Source organism: Belonocnema kinseyi, chromosome 5 (genome assembly GCF_010883055.1).
Source record: "Belonocnema kinseyi isolate 2016_QV_RU_SX_M_011 chromosome 5, B_treatae_v1, whole genome shotgun sequence".
NCBI lineage: Eukaryota > Metazoa > Arthropoda > Insecta > Hymenoptera > Cynipidae > Belonocnema > Belonocnema kinseyi.
Genome location: NC_046661.1, coordinates 79026935 through 79045309, shown reverse-complemented (window position 1 = coordinate 79045309; position 18375 = coordinate 79026935). Strand labels below are relative to the sequence as shown.

General features: G+C 33.8%; 1 protein-coding gene across 2 annotated transcripts in view; it reads right to left on the bottom strand.

Annotated features, from left to right (window-relative positions):
- The window catches only part of LOC117173454 (probable citrate synthase 2, mitochondrial), a 47328-nt gene extending 30595 nt beyond the window's left edge, over positions 1–16733 (bottom strand). The window contains exon 1 of one of the 2 annotated variants that reach the window (XM_033362036.1): positions 16627–16733. In XM_033362036.1, coding sequence (XP_033217927.1) covers positions 16627–16635 — 9 coding nt within the window. In that variant the 5' untranslated portion in view covers positions 16636–16733. The remainder of the gene's footprint in view (positions 1–16626) is intronic. The other variant, XM_033362037.1, reaches the window with a different exon arrangement.
- Between the last annotated feature and the right edge of the window lie 1642 nt (positions 16734–18375).

Genomic DNA, 18375 nt, shown 5'->3' with positions numbered 1-18375 from the left:
ACCTCCTCTCTTCTATCCATAATTTACGCTTCTCCCCCTCGTCGCTATGTACGTTCCCCATTGATTTCACTCAACTCTTCCTTCTCATCATCCCATATCCACACACTCCCATTTATCCATATTCTGCCTTTTTCTATCCATACCTTGTTCCCTTTTACTCTTTTACTCCATGCTTTCTGTTTCAGCATCCACTTTATTCTTCTTTTATTCTAGATCATATCCTCCTCTATCCTGTGTTCCCTTCACTTCAAAGATTTCCTCTTTTTTAAAATACCAACATTTTCTTCTTCACTTCTCACTTTCACTATATACATACACGATTTATCTTCGCTATTGCTTCCCACTCCATTCACATCTTCCACGTGCACTTTAGTACCAAAAAATAATTAAAATAGTTTTAGCACTTTTTCCAATTGATTAATTAATTTTAATTTAAAAATTTAAAATTAGAATTCTCAATGAAAAAGAATTAATTTTTATGCTAAAAAGATGAGTTTTCTTAAAAACAGTGATATTTTTAACTCGAAAATATAAATTATCAACAGAAAAGTTCATTTACAACCAAACAGTTGAATTTTCAAGTAAATCCATAATAATAGTCTTGTTAATGAGGATAGAATTGTAGGTTGCAATAACATACTTTGAACAAAGTTTTTAGAATAAATAATCAATTCAACATCAAGCGCGCAGCTTATAAACAGAATTTTTAATATTATATAATTTATTTATTGATATATTAAGTTATTTTTTAAGCAAAATCTCAACAATGGATATAAATTTTATTAAAAAATAAAGAAAAATAAATTTCTTATGATTTATAACAAGCTACTCTGGATCTTTAATGTATTTTATAATTTTAAATAAATTGTACTATTTTAATTTGACCAACTCCATTGGATTTTCCTTGTCCCAATATTGGCTTCTTTTGTGTCCCACTTAAGGATATACCCAAAAATTCTGGCCCCACTAATGGGCGATCTGACTAGCCCAAAAAATATACATTTATATTAATTGAATATGAAATTAATAATGTATTTTTTGCTCTAATCGATTAAATAATGCATTAGCCGCGTATTATAACGGTTTTTGTACACACAATTATAATCCCCCATTTTTAAATTGTGTTTATGTTGGTAAGCTTTTCGTAACTGGGCCAGTAATGGTCGGTTTACCTTTCTTGGATTCATTCTGAAAATGACTAGAAAATCTGAAACAACTATCCAAAAAAGATTTTCAATAGAGAGATAAATAATTAAGAAATTATTGAATTTCTTATTAATAAACAATTGAATTAACATTTTTTAATTCAAATTCAAACAATTTACATACAAAAAAATATCTTAGTTGAATAATGAAAGTTGATAAATAAATTGTTATTTCATAAAACATTTTTTTAAAACTATTATCTATTGCAGGTATTTATGATGAAATACATAACGTCTAAGTATTATATTTGGCAATTCAAGAAAAATAAATAATTGTTTAAACAACATTAATTAATAAATTCACTCTATAGCTAATTTTGGACGTAAACTGTAAATAAGTAACACATGAATTTATAAGAAAAATTCCATGAAAATAAACAATTATTATTGAAAATAACAATCCGAAACCAATTTTCATCATGTTATCTATTTACAAAAAAAATTCCTTTTTTTCACAGAATGAACAGGCCATTATTTGTCAATGAATTTATAATATGAATCAATAATGTTGCATAATTGTTTAAATAAAATTAATTAACGAATGCATTATTTGGCTATTTTTCACAATTTATATTTTGTTCTTTCAAAATAATAAGCTGTTAATAACAAACTTTTTAACTCTTTATAGACCCTTCAATAACGATTTACTATTCTTATTGTTCTCAATAATTCAATTAACGTAATGGTAACCGTACATAGCATATAATATAGTATTTAAAAAATTTTTAAACCGTAAGAAAAGTCAAGTAGTAATTAAGTTTCTTTAACAAATGATTAATTACATAATTCTCGTTTACAAATGCATCAGGCGAGAAAATGTTACTTATAATATTGCTAAATAATGCATTTGTTAATCATGTTTGTTTAAACAATCATCAAATGTTATTGATTCATAGCAAAAAGTCATTGATAAATATTTTCCAGTTAATTTCGTGAAAAAGTTACATTTTATTTATTATTTAAATAATTATAATTTTGTATGGGATAACCAAATATGATACTCAGGTTCCATTGCCACGTCACATATGATGGACTCCTAAAAACGTCTGATGCTGGATTTTAAAAGTTTACATTTTTATTAATTTAGTAATTATCAGGTACCTCGAGATTTTTACGACACCCAACATTTTATTTATTCTATTTTTTGCTTTTAAAAAAGTAGATATTTATAACATAGCAAAACGGTAATCAGATACCTATATAGAATACCTGATAAGCTTTCTAATTAAGATACTAATAAACCAGATGCTATTTTGGATAATGCGCCTTTCCTTTAGATTCAATAGATCAGTCACCATATACTATTATTTCATTTTGTTTTGGGTACCGAAGTTGATATTCTGTAATCAGGCATCAGATAAGAATGCATACAGCAGAAGACACGCGTAATAGATCAATGAACTCTTTAATGCCAATTAAATTCAATTAATGAGTATTCATTCAATCGCAACATTGTTGAAAAAAGGATTGAATAATTTGTTCTTCCATATGACTGCAAGGTATATAAAGTTAGGTCAAATTCTAATTTATTTAAATCTGTGTCTGCTTAGAACAAGTATAATTATTTGTATAATTTTCCTATCACAAAAAAGAAAGATAATTGTTCTTAGTAATAATTTTCAATCAATATTTTTAGATATATCTATTCCGAATAAAGGTAAGATTCTCTAAAACAATATGTATATTTGTATCAATTCCCGCCAAGAAAAAACGTTTATACATGGTGAAATAAAATTATTGGTGAACTTTTAGAAGTTTTTATATAATATGATTTGAAACCATTAAAATCGTAATAGTTTTTCGAAAATATTTTCTGCAATCTAACATGAAACCTATATTTTATCTTCAGAAGGGCTTGATAAATAAATTGATTTCTTACTAATTGAAAGTCTAAAAATATTTAAAGGCAAATTCTTCCCTTCTTTAGCAACAACACTTTCAGCTATTATTTTTTTAAACTGTAGCTATTTGTCCATTTTCCTAATAAACTAGAAATGAAAATTTTAATTAATTAATTAATTAATGTAGATAATGTAGGTGTGTAGGTGGGTACAGTTTAATTATTTAATTATATTTTTAATACAATAGATGTTGGCATTAGAAAAATAAATGAGTGCCTGAATTTTTTTATTCTATATTAAAATTTTAATTTAAAAGGATGAAAAATTGTAATAGTTTTTCGAAAAAACTTTCTGCAAATTTAACGTGAAACAAACAATAATTTTGCTTCAGAAGGGTTTGATAAACAAATCGATTTCTTACCAATAAATAGCCTGGATATATTTTAAGGCAAATTCTTCCCTTTTTTAGAAACAGCACTTTCGGTTATTTTCCCGAATAAAAATAAAGGTTTCAATTGATTGATTAATTAATTAATTAATGTAGAGGCATTAGTTTATATTTTGCTTGAATTCTTTAATTTTTCTTTAATTTTGTTATTTACACAATACCTCTAGCAGTAGAAACATAAATGGCAGCCTTAAATTTTGTACTCTATATTATATAAAATCATTATTACTTTTTCAAAATCATCATCAAATATAAAAATTAGAGCAAAATAATACCTTGAATTCTTCACATTCTTGTCAAAAGTCAATAACTTTTTTTGCGAAAAAGAACATTCCACTTAAAAAAAATATTTATCTTTTTCTTTCTGTTTTTGATAGCGATCAACGTCTTCTTTCCAAATTCGCCGGAAAATTCAAAAAATGTTCATAACTAACAAAATTACAGTGACTTTTTTGAAAATAAGAAAAGTATTATTTTAAACCTCACTGCCAATTTATGCCAATTAAAAAAAAAATTGTGTTCTTTTATAAGAAAGACATCTTGTGAATTTTATGCGGACTAAATATACAATTTTTTTGCGATATCTTGCCTCGCACCTGAAAAATTTCGATATTTTATTTTTAGAACAAAAAATCCCCCGATCTAAAAAATCGATTAGCCCACATGAAACTGATGGTGCGCCTTTTTTATTAATAAAAACGTTTTCAAAAATATTGGGAACAATATCAAATTTGGGATTTCTCAGGAAATATTTTTGTTATGTTTTAAAAATTTTGAGAACAAAATTTATGATATATGGGGAATTTTTTTTCCAAATATCTAATTTGGGAATTTTTCTCGTAAACTGTGCAAGATATAGTAAAAGAGCAAGAATTATTTTTTATAGATCCTTTTCAATTATTTATAAAGGAAAAAATTTAGAAAAAATTCGCAAAAAATGACAATGGCTTTAAAAAAAGTATACTTTTAATATTTTCATCAAAATCGCCGCAATTTTGTTAGTAATAAACATTTGTTTAATTTCCCCAAGGATTTCAAAAGAAGACCGTAAACTGTCAGAAACAGGGAAAAAACGATAAACATTTCGCTTACGTAGACATTATTTTTCGCATATTAGCAAAATACGTGTTTTACATACTGCAAAGTATGTTCGTAAATTCATGCCATTTTGTGGACATTTTTGTTGCAATTTTTTAATGTATTGAAGGAATCAAATGCTCAATCTTCCATAACTGATTTCACTTATTTAATTGAGGGGCCTTGGTTGCCGAAGAGTGAGGAAGAAAAATGATAGGCTATGGCATTAAATGGATTATTAATTTATATAATTCATATAATTTAATATTATTAATTAATATGAACGTTTGACTAAAAAAATTAACTTGCCAGTTTGAGCCATGACGCAAAATTCCTAAATTTTCCATTAAAAGTATAAATAATGCAATATATTACATAAATGCTTACAAAATGTCTTATGTATCAATTGTTTTTATTGCTGCAGTTACAACAAGATTCGATGAACCCTTACTAGTAGGTGTTTCAGTACACGTTGACAGTGTAAAAAAAAGTTACTCATCCCTGCTAAGAATGTGAAGAACTCAACGTATTATTTTACTCTGTTATTAATTTTGAAAAAGTAAAAATGATTTCACCTTTATTTCTTGTCAGAAAAATAGCTGAACACTTACAATTTTACAAAAATAATAGATGAAAGTATTGTTGTTAAAGAAGAGAAGAATTTGCCTTGAAATATTTTCAGACTTTCTATTGGTAAGAAATCAATGTGTCTACCAAGCCCTTCTGAAGCTCAAATATAGGTTTGTTTCATTTTGAAATGCAGAAAATTTTTTTCCGAAAAACTATTACGAATTTTCATTGTTTTAAATTATATAGTATAAAAGTTTGTAAAAGTTACTATAATTTTTTTTATAGAGTTTCAGAAAATCGCTTGTAATAATAAATTAATATAATAGAAAATTCCAGGCTCTCAATTATGACATTTTAAGTTACACATTTCATACAAAATTAATATTGTACTGAAGAATACCAAAAAAATTTACAAAAGGGTGTAGTGCAAATTTAAGGAAGTTTAAAAATGTTAAATTATTATATCTACATTAATTAATTATTTAAAACTTTTATTTCTAGTTTATCAGAATATTGGCTAACACCTAAAGTTTCACAAAAGCAATATCTTAAGGTGTCGTTGCTAAAGAAGGGAAGAATTTGTTTTTTAATAAATTCAGAGTTTCTACTGGTAAGAAATTATTTTTACTCTTCTGGTTTCAAAATCTGTGTTTCTTTTATGCTACACTGCAGGTAGTTTTTTCAAAATACTATAACATTTTTTCTCTTATAGGATCTCCGAAAACGAATTGCAAAATGGCCAATAATTTTATTTTGTCATTATAAATGTTTTTTCTTGTTAGGAATTGATACAAATATACATATTCTTTTAAAGAATCTTACCTTATTCCTATAAGCGCCGTGAAAAGAGACCTTACTCATGAAAAACCGTGAAAAAAACCTCATTTGTGAAAAAGCCGTAAAAAGACCGTATTCGTTAAAACTTTTAATTAAACTGTTTTATTCGAGGAAAAAACTATAATAATCTGGGTTTAAGTGTTGTTTATACATGTATGTTTAATATAGAGCGCATGGATATATAGATATTCATATAAAATATAGTACATAATAGGAAAAAGGAGAAAAATACTGGGCGGAAATAATGAAAACTAACTGCAATTTTCTAAACTTGTATTTATATTTAAACCATTATAAATATGATATATTATAAATTTTGATTTTAATGAAAGACGCACTTTTAAACTTTGATTATGCAGTACCAAAAATATTTATCTTATGAATATTTTAACTTATGGAGTTTTGCTTAACAATATTTATGAATTTTACTGAGATATATTTTTGTTCATCGCATTTAAGAGAGACAGTTTTTTATTGGCGTTTTGATAAGATGTGTTTTTCACAGCGATATAATTTACGTGTTCGTTTTTCTAAGCACCGGCGATATGTTTACTGGCCCTTTTGTTCTCTCGTTCATGAAGTCGATGGGCTCTCCGAATATCAGGCTATTGTTTTGTTACCGTTAAGATAACGACTATCTTCCCATTACGAATAAGTACTAGTACATTGTTCCAATACGGATAAGAACTAGTCTAACTTCATTTAGCTAAGTTTTCAGGAGGAAGCAATACAATTTTTTATTCTTAAATCAAATCAGGAACTAAAAGTAAATGAAGAAGTTTTGAATATAATAATATTTATAGCATTAATTTAATAAATAATTGAAAATAAATCTTTTCTCGGTCCTAGCAAGGACATAAGATATGTAGTTTTCTGTTCTTCAGTCTGTGTTGTGCATCATTTTTAATAGTTTCAGAAATAAATTAGTAAAAGATTAAGGATATTGTTTCGAAGGTGCTCATTTATAGAAATATTAATTATCTTCTTCATTACAGTTTTTTCTTATCTCAAACATGTGTAGATAAAATTTTAAAGATAACCTATAAGTAATGATGGAAATTGATTTTAGGAACTTTGAGGTATATATGTGTTATGAGAATTAATTACAAATGAATAAAATATTTTCACAATTATTTGTGATTAAGTAAATGAAGTAAAACTATTTGTAATTATCGTGATTTATTTTAGAAAAATTTAAAATGCTGTTGCATGTGTATGGATCAATATTTTTCAATTGTGTTAGAATATTAATTGTCTTTGGGATATTCTACTACGTTAAAAAAATACAGTGTTCATAAATAAAGATAGCGTATACCTTAATAAAACTAGAAATAATCACTTGAGTTACAATAAAGTACAACGCAGAGACAATTGTTGGTATTTTCGAGAAGCTTACTGAATTACGCGTCAAATAGAAGTGAAGCTCCTTCCCGTTCGGGCCCTCAGATACCTAGACGTGTCCTTTTCTCGCACATTTTTCGCAGCTTTCCCCAAAACTTTCTACACCTCTACCATTGGTACATTTGTACATCCCTAAACTTAACAGCTAGCCGTACTCTCAGGTAAAGATTCTCTTTTTCTTCGACACTCATCCTTTACAAACTTCATCTGCTCAACTCCAAACTCTAAACTACTAAAATGAGGTTTTACATTTTAAAACAGCCACAGTTTTGTCGTCCTGACCTCATTGACGCCCTCCTCACGTACTTTTTTTTTGAGATTTGAGGCTTGTCCTAAACTGTGGTCCTAAGTCCCTGTTTTCCAAAATCGACATCCAGACATTTATTGCAAAAGTATAGTGGTCACAAAGGTTTCATCGAATACAGAACAAAATACAACTTCATTAAACTTATATTTTAAGATTGCGCGCACACACACACACACACACCCGCGCGCGCGCACTCATGTCATACATTGTTATCGAATTCGAAACGCAAATTACACACTAAGAAAAACTAAAATCCATTTTAATTACGATGTCTGTTTCGGAACTGATTCAAGACGATCCACTGAATTTACGCCTTGATAACGCTTGTTACTTTGTTTTTCGCCTTCGATATTCTCGAACGCGTATCGGTCGTTTCGCAACACTTTTGTAATTTGATAGGGCCCCCTTTTCTTGGATGTTAATTTTCGACTTTCCCCTGTGGATGAGGAATTGCTCAAAATCATCACTAAGTCACCGACTTCGTATTCTCGCGGTGCGTTGCGCTTCTTATCAAACCGTTCTTTCAGTGTTACGGCGTTTGCTGCCAGTAATTCCGCGACGTCCTCCTTGGGTTCCTCGACTGCTTTTTCGCGATTTAATGTAATTACTTCACGCGTTAGTGGATGATCAAGAAGACCCGGTGCTCGATTTTTCAAAACCACTTCATAGGGAGTACGCTTGGTTACTTTGTGCTCGCAATTATTAATCGCCCATTGCACGTACCATAATTTGTCGTCCCAGTCGCGATTTTCTCATCTTCCGTGACACTAGCGAGACAAGTCGTGAGTACTCGAATTGTTCGCTCTACCTGACCATTAGCGCGCGGACACCCAGGCGCGATTTTCACGTGTTGAATTTCATATTCTTCACAAAATTTCACGAACTCCGCTGCAGTAAACGCGGTACCCCTATCGCTATTTATTCGATCCGGTTTCCCGTAATAAGCAATAAATTCTTTGATCATTTGTACAGCTTCCACGGCCGACTGGTCTTTCACAGCTTTCAGGACCGTGTATTTGCTGTACCCACAGACTATTGCGCCTACGTATTTATTCTCGCGTTCTGAAACAACATACGGCTTCGCGTGATCAACATGAACGCTTTGAAAAGGGATAGTCCCATTTTCCAACGGGTGCAAATATCCCGGTTTTCTACCGCTAGGTGCCTTAAAATAGAGGCAGTTTATTCACCGTCTTATGTACTGGCTCACAAACTCACGCATTTTCGGGAAATAGTACGTTTCTTTTAGTTTCCCGGGGGCTTTGTCCACGCCCAAATGAGCCAGTCCACGATGTGCTTCGGTGACCAAATCGTTTCGCAAATCGACAGGCACATATAAGAGAAAACGTCCCTTCTTTTTTCGATAGACTCGCGCATTACAAATCGTGAATCGTTCATGGGTTTCTTGATCCCCCTCCTCTAATCTATCTCGAATTTTCATGATTTCTGCATTTGCCCTTTGCATCGCGGCAACCCAATCCGTCGTAATCCATAAACCCATTACTGGTAACCCCACCAACCCTAGTTCTTCGGCCGGTTACACAAGATTTCGACTTAGCCCGTCGGTCACGGCATTGCTTGCCCCTATGAGGTATTCGATTCGGTAAGTGAATTCAGAGAGACGCACAAACCACCGCCATATTCGCGCACATAGGTCCCGTTTAGATTCAAGCAGCTTGAGGCTATTGCAGTCACTTCGAATAATAATTTTTATTCCAATTAAATAAACGCGGAATCTCTCGTGTCTTCACACGATAGCTAGTGCCTCGAGCTCGTACGAGTGATACTTTGACTCGTCCTTGCTAGTCTTCCGACTAAAGTAACACACGGGATGTAGTTTGTTATCCTTCTGTCTCTGTAATAACACCGCCCCAGCCCTATCTGCCTCGCATCCGTGTGCACCTGGGTTTTAGCCCCTGGCCTATATATCGCGAGTACTGGCTTCTCGAGCAACCGTTGCTGTAAAATATTAAAAGCCTGTTGCTGTTCCGGTCCCCGCATGAATTTCGCGTTCTTCGCCGTTAAATCTGTTAGAGGTTTCGTGATCAACGAGAAGTTTTTAATAAATCTGCGACAAAAGGTCGCCGTTCCCACGAATAAGTGAACCCCACCCACATTGGTTGGTTGCGAAAAATCTCTGACAGCATTTAGAATTTTCGTTCCTGGCGATATTTCTCCGTCGGACATCATAAATCCTAAATACTCTAGTTTACGCTTAAAAAATGGCATTTCTGTAATTTTAAGGTCAAGTTCGCGGGTCTTAACGCGTCAAAAACCTTCTACAAATTTTCAAGACCGTTCTTGAAATTCTTTGAGGGTATTATCGCATCGTCGATATAAGTTTGTACAATGTCGGGCTATATATTACTAAAAACGCGACACATTAAGCGTTGAAACACCGCTGGTGTATTGCACAATCAAAAGGGTAGACCTTTAAACTGAAATTGACCACCAGGGCTGACAAAACTCGTCTTTGGTCGCGAATGTTTAGCAACTGGTATTTGGTAATAAGCGCTTACCAAATCTAATGTCGTGAAATATGTTTTACCATCTAATCGATCTAAAAGATCATCTACTCGCGGGAGCGGATACTGATCCTTTACAGTTATTTTTATAAGAGCACGAAAATCAACGCACATGCGTATTTCACCTGACGCCTTCCTTACTAGCAACATCGCATATGGTAAACAGCTATCCTCTACGATGTCAGCTTCCTTCGGCTCCCTGATGAGATCCTTCGTCTGCTCTCGTTCACTGTATGACAGTCGATAAGGACGATAAAAGACAGTCTTACCGTCTTCTGTCTCAATCTCCATCTCAACCGTATTGCTGCACCCGAGTTGTGTCATGTTACGTGCAATCAAATCCTTGTACTCGTTCATGAGGGCGAGTACCCTCTCCGCATCCTCGCCTTCCGAATCTGTATCTAATTCCTCTCTAGTCACCCGCACATCGTTTATTTCACGTTTCCGGATTTTTGCCTCACTACACTTGTGTGCACGTGTTACTACACTTTCCTCTGGTACTGTGAAAGGAGAACCTGAGAGATTTAGTACGGGGAGCACTGCCTGAACTTTTTCGTCAGTTTTCACTATACAATGTGGAATAAGATGTCCTGATTCCTGCATGTCAACATCCACGAATAATTCGGTGTCTTTAAAATCAGTCCTGACACAAATTCGACCCACATAATTATCCGGCACTTCATACGAGTTCACGGCACTTAACACAGTCTTTACCGGTTCACTCACTGCTCCCATCGTTAAAGTGTCTCGTCATACTTCAATTAACAGTTGATCTGTCATGCTGGTAATCACTATATGTCGTTGTTCAGTATAAGGGTGACCCACGAGTGAGGGTACCGCCTAATCTTCGTCACGCACCACGTGCACGTCTACCCTGGTATCAACAACATCGATTGTTAATGACCCGGATATCCGTCCAATAGGGCGCACGATCCAGTTTCCGTAACCCACGAGAGTCTCACTTTCGCCTTTTTCGATATTAAACTCGAGTCCTGTGGCCTCACACTCGCGGATTGCGACGACACTGCTGCCCAAGTCTACGTAGCATTTTAAAGGTTGTCCATTTAAAAACACATCTTTAAAATATTTCGCATGAGTGTTTCCTACCGTATTCATGGGTTTCAAACCGATTCCATTTGAACCTGCACTAGTAGAAGAGATTTCGCCGATTCGACTCTGCGTCCTCCTGCAATCCCGCGCGAGATAGCCCGTAACACCATACTTGAAACATTTTCCAGCTTTAATTTTACTTGGACAGTCTAGTTTCCAATGTGCGTGTTCTTTACACGCGAAACACGTTACTTCTCCGGTTACGCCGTCTTTCGAAATTCCACCGCTTTTCCCGGATTCACCTTTTCCGCTCGCGTTTCCACTCGCGTTACTATTCGCTTTCTCTCGGATATGAATGCTACTTGCCTCAAGATGTAGCAGAAGCTCATACGGCGTGTTGTACCTGTCTAAAGGACCGAGAAAATCACGAATACGCGTACTGCTTAGTCCGTGCACTAACCACTTAATACACTCGTCACTAGCCATATCTGCTTCATTGCATCTGGCCAGCTTCTCATAAAAGTATTCCGTCATATCTTGGGACGGTTTCTTTGTATAATTCTGAGCCACCAAACACAAACTTAATGCACTTTTCTTACTAGGAAAGTTTTTGTTTAACAGTTCCACCCAACCTTTCCAATCACGTCGGTCGTCGCGTTTCAGGCTGTCTCTCCAACGACGCGCGACGCCGACCAACTTCGCCAGGGCATAGTGCCTGATCGCTAGGTAATCCCAGTTATACCTCTCACCACATTCTTCTACCTTATCAATCCAGTCGATGATACTTATTTCCTTTTTGACTGGATCAAACTGTGGAATCACGTTAGAGACATCCCGGAACCATCTCTCTGCCTTGTCTCCCCCTGGCCGCTCGTTCTTCTTCCCGCTTGGGCTCTCAGGTACCCAGACGTGTCCTTCGCTCGCATAGTTTTCGCACCTTTTCCCAAAACTGTCCACAACCCTACCATTGGTACATTTGTACATCCCTAAACTTAACAGCCCGTACTCTTAGGTAAAGATTATATTTGTCTTCGACACTCATCTTTTACAAATTCCATTTGCTCAACTCCAAACTCTAAACTTCTAAAATAAGGCTTTACATTTTAAAATAGCCACAATTAGTTTAAAAATCTTCCAGCAGTAAAAGTCAAATTGGGAATTCCATACTTCCAGTTTTAAAGAATACAAAGTAGAAAACAATTTTTTGTTTTTTAATATATTGTACAGCCACACAAAAAAAAAGTGTGCGGATCTGGTAACAAGACACACGTATTCCTATGGATTTTGGGGCGCTGAATTCAAATTCGGTATTAAAAATCACCCATCACGTCATGGTTGAGACATAACCTCAAAAATTGACGAAAAATCATGCACTGAGGCACATAAATTTTAAAATAATGCCAGTGATGCAAATTTTCACTTCAAAAACATGTCGACAAGTGTGAAGGATCAACCCTTGCCTGATATCAACTTATTTAACATAACTTTACCCAACAGAACCTGACCTCACCTAACCTGAATTAACAGAAATTTATTGAACTACACGTAAAGCTCTGGAAGCATATTTTCCCAGTAGCAAATGTGTGCTACATCGAATGGGTCAACTCGAGCCTAACCTAGAAATAAATGTAACCTAGCCTAACCTAACCTAACCTCACGAAACACAATTAAACTGATTGTGTTGTCCCGTTGTGTTTGCGGTACCGTTTTATTCAACTTCGGCTTAACCTACATAGAGGTTTAACCTATCCTAACCTGTCAAAACCTGACCTAACCTAACTAATTACGCTGGCAACCCTGTTCTTGCGTACTTTCATATTTTGACATTAATAGCAGTAAATGTCTGGAGTTTCGTAACCGCTTGTTACTAGCATTATTCGCCTGTGTCTGTAACCAGGGCACCTCCATAAAATGAATTTTATTGTGTTACAACGGGAACACTTAAGTTGAGTTGTGTTGCGTTAAGCAAAATTTCGTTAGGTTCTGTTAAGTTAGATTCATTTGTAGGTTAAGATCGAGTTAACCTATTAAATATAGCACACATTTAAGACTGAGCACCGTAAGCTTACACAGCTACACGTGTGGTTGAATTTCATTCGGCTAGGTTAGGTTAGGTCAGGTTTTGTTAGGTTAGGGTAGATTAAACCTCTATGTAGGTTAAGCCGAAGTTGAATGAAACGGTATCGCAAATACAACGGGACAACACAATGAGTTTAATTGTGTTACGTGAAGTTAAGTTAGGTAAGGTTAGGTTAGGTTAGGTTTTTTAGGTTAGGATAGGTTTGACCTCTTTGCAGGTTAAGCCCAAGCTGATTCAAACGGTACCGCAAACACAGCGGGACAACACAATCAGTTTAATTGTGTTTCGTGAGGTTAGGTTAGGCTAGGTTAGATTTATTTTTAGGTTAGGCTCGAGTTGACCCATTCGATGTAGCACACATTTGCTACTGGGAAAATATGCTTCCAGAGATTTACGTGTAGTTCAATAAACTTCTGTTAATTCAGGTTAGGTGAGGTCAGGTTCTGTTGGGTAAAATTATGTTGCAAAGGTTGATATCAAGCAAGGGTTGATCCTTGACAGTTGTCGACATGTTTTTGAAGTGAAAATTTGCATCACTAGCATTATTTTGAAATTTATTTGCCTCAGTGCATGATTTTTCGTCATTTTTTGAGGTTATGGCACAACCATGACGTGATGGGTGATTTTTGATTCCGAATTTGAATTCGGCGCACCAAAATCCATAGGAATACGTGCGTCTTGTTACCAGATCCGCACACTTTTTTTGTGTGTAGCTGTGTTATATTCTCTATTGAATATATCTCTATACTGCCGTTGGCTGGCAACTTTATCGAAGTCTTTCGTCTTTATCCACTCAACGTACAACGATTACATTTTAGCAATAGAAAGCTCTTCTTCTAAATATTCTCTGTTCGAATCTTTCCTAGTATAGTGAGCTGGAACTCGTAGAAATGAATTAGTATGTTCCCTGACTCCTTTTTTCAATTAATTGCTTAGCTTATTCCTTTTTATAAAATTTCCTCGCTTATCAGGAGAAACGTCACCCATTTTCCATATCTTTTGTGTGTGTCAGAATGTACGCTTCCAAATATGAACGAGTTCGTCATTAACACGAAAGAAATATGTTCTGCTATAAGTTCTTGGACTCGTCCTCTCTTGCATCGTTTTTTTTCACAGTTTCTATTCTTTTTACGTGTCTCGCGATATAATTCGACTTTCTCCCATATGAAGGTATTTCGCAAAAAGCTTTGAAAAGACAACGTCTTTCAACTTTAGAAATTTTGCTCTTACATTTAAATACACAGTTCGAGTGAGAACCTTCTTTCATAGGTTTAATTTAATTCTATTGAGAATGTGTTGGTAGAAACAAAATATTTTCATCCAAATTTCAAATTAATAAGTTGACCAATTGTTTAATTCCACGTTGAATTCCTTTGATATTATTTTCAACATTCTGTAATATTTTTGTTTTTTTTTTTAAGTAGAATTTGGAGCCGTTCAAAAACGATATCATGTTGTTTCAAAAATGCATGCCACCCCTCCCTTTCTTCGTCATACATCATAACACAAAACCCCTAAAAAAGCGTCCCTATTTCAAGTAAACATTTTTCCTTCGATTTCATTGGAGAAGCGACTAAAATAAAGCATAAAGCATATGGACATAATATTTTTACAGACTTCTCAGTCTAAGAGGCTCTAAAAGCGGTTGAAATTGGGTGATTTTTCACGGAAATAGGGGAATAAATTCTTCAAAATAAGATTATGCATCAATAATGTACCGTATTTATTCCAAAATGAAACGCTAAGATTTAAGTCGAATTACATTTTATTTTAAACCATGTAAAATGACCTTTCAACCCATAATGTTCAAGTAATAACGAAAAATTAATTATTATCAAAAAAAGTTGAATTCACAACTAACTAGTTAAGCTTTTAGGCAAAACGAGCTTCAGCAAAATATTTCAATTTTTATAAACAAAAAGTTGAATTTTTAACGGACAAATAATTGTTACCAAAACTAATGAATTTTTAACTTAAGATTTGAATTTTCACCCAGGAAAGATTTTTTAGTCAAAACAGAAAAATAATTCGAACCAAACTGTTGATTTTTCAACTCAAAAATATGAATTTTCAACCAAAACGTTCATTTTCCGATAAACAGTTGAATTTTTTACCAACAAGACCAATTTTGTACAAAACAGTTGAATTTTCAACCAAAAAATATGAATTTGTAACAAAAAACTTTATTTTCAACCAAAAAGTTGAACTTTAAACTAAAGACGATCTATTTCCAACGAGTAATACTATAGTTAAATTTTCAGTTAAAAAATTAATTTCCAACCAAAAAAGATGAATTCTCAATCAAAAATTTAATAGTTGAATCTTCTACTCGGAGGGATGCATTTTCAACCAAAAACAAAAAGGTTAGATTATGAGATCAAAAAGTAAAATTTCCTTGATAGAAAAAAACAATTTAAAAAAAAGTTAAATTTTCAACTAAAAATAGATTTTTAAACAAAAGAGATGAATTTTCAACCAAAAAAGTTAGATTTTCTAATTTGGTTCTATTAATTTAGTTTGCATTTAAGCGAAAAAACAAGAAAAAGGTAAAATTTCTTGAAAAAAAGGGAAAAACAGAGTAATTATTTAAAAAGGAGGGGAATAGGTGATATCTAGAAAGAGTGCGACGTTTGTATTCAAATTCTTCACTTGTGAAATAAAATTACTAATTTTCGTTTTTTAAAGCATTTCAACAGATTGTTAATCACATTTATATTTTCCATGTGTGATGTCACATTCTGCGTTAACTACTCCCCCTCGCCTACGTCACAAATCGTCACAAACCTAATAGCCGCTTTCCCCCCTGGAAATGTGACATACTTCTGAACGATCTCTTTACATAGATTCTCGCTTTTGAAATTTTTCATACTTTTTTGCTGAATTCATAATGATTAATTAAATCATTTAAACAAGCTATATATCTCTGTTCATTAATTAATAAAAAAAACATTACAAAATGAAAAGCTCTCTTAAAACCAAAGGTTAATTTCCTAATACTAGTGCTTATATTTTGCCCAAGGCAAGCGTTGAGCTCCACTTCGAAATTTTCTAAATCATCCAGAGTGGAATAACCTATATATTATAATGATTGAGGCAATAAAACTTTTATTTATACAATTATAAATTTTCGGGGATCGGTCCGGAATCTGAACATTTCTCCTCTAAAATGATACCAAAAATATTTGCTGTGTGAGTTTGGCATCTTTGAGGATACAACTTTTGACAACACCCCCAGTCCACAGAAAGTAAATGAAACATATAAATATTAAAAGATTTATTACTTACTTCCTCCATCGGCAATAATTGTCTTATGTTCCAAGTCTATTTTTAAAGTCAATTATGACTAAGTTATCAATAATTTCATCTCACAGTACTTTGGGACAATAAACAAAATATCAATAATAAACCATAGTAACGGCCGTCATTATCGACTAACCTATACTATCCAAAACAATTGAAGGGCAATAGATAGCCTATTATTCGTTGGAACATTTCCTACGAATTCAAAATTCTAGTATTTTGTATTACAGTTTGTGACGTAATTAATGCTCCTATAACTTTCAAAACAAGAAATTTTAAAAAAATTTTATTTCTTTTGGCACTTCTGCGTGTTTATCAAATTTCTTAAAAAACGAACTTCTTATCCGTAGTGGAACGATAGACTTGTGCTTATTCGTAATGGCATGATAGTCGCTTTCTTAATGGTAACAAAACAATAGCCTAATAATCGTAGAACTAATCGAATTGATGCCTCCAGGTTCGCTTTACTTTTTTCCACCACCTCGTAATCCTTTAACCAGCGTTCTCGCTATAAGCTCTTGACTTTCCTTTTCTCTTTTCTCACTCAAATACTGTGCCTTTCCCTTGGCATTATTCATCTGAAGTTTCCATTAAACTTCCACCCTCTTATTTTCTCCTCACCTGATACCTTCTCTCTCTTCATGCCGTTCTTCTTGATCACCTCGTACAGCTTTCTCCCCTCCTCATGCAGCATTCTCACTTCATCCCTCTACAGCCCATTCCTTCTAAAATATATTTTTATTTCAACCTCCATCTTGCTCTTCTGTTTACCATTCTCCTTCTCTCAAGAACACTCCCTAACCAACTTACTTCCCCTCTCTTCTAAAAATTCCTTCTCAAACTTACGCACCCGACTGTCAGAATCCCTAAACTGGTTCTGCCTGATAACAATATAATGAGGCGTATTCCTTACTAACCCCAGTGCCCACTTCCAATTCCACTCCACCCCCTTGTCCTTTATACTCCTTTCCTAAAAACCATAACCTTGGACTTCTCCGCATTCAACTCCAACCTATTCTTAACAAGGAATCTTCTCCACCTCTTTACCATATCCTTTATGGCCTCCTCGCTTTTTGACAGCAACAATGTGTCATCTGCATGCGCAAGTGCCCATGTCCTAACCACTCATACCCCACTCCTCTCTCCTTCATCACCCGCTGACACCTTCCCCTATTCACCGACGAGGAGACGCCGTCGAGGTCCACAGAAAACACGTACACTTTCGACCACTTCTTTGCTAATTCTTTATTCACCACGTACTGTTGATCGTAAATATTGTCGATAGTGCTCCTACTCCGCCAAAACTATCGCGTGTACTTTGTATGCTGTATTCACCCTCTATAATTTCCTTGCCTACCCATATCTCCTATATTACACAGTTGCATTATTAACCCCTCCCTACATCTTCCTGGGAAGCTGTTTCCCCTACATGCCCATCCATCCCTATACTGTTGTTGACCTTCTTAACTTCCTTGTCTGTTTCTCTATCTCCACCTCATTCAACTCCTCCTCCTCGGTCTCCCGAATAATAAAAATAATAATAGTTGAATTTTCTACAAAATTTTTGAGTTTTTAAGCCAAGAGACGAATTTTCTACAAAACATCTGACTTCTCAACATAACAGTATGAATTTTTAACGAAAAGATAAATTCTGAGCCAGATTTGAATTTTCTATTAAACTATTGAAATTGCGAGTCAAATAAAAATTTCCTACAAATAAGTTGAATTTTCAAA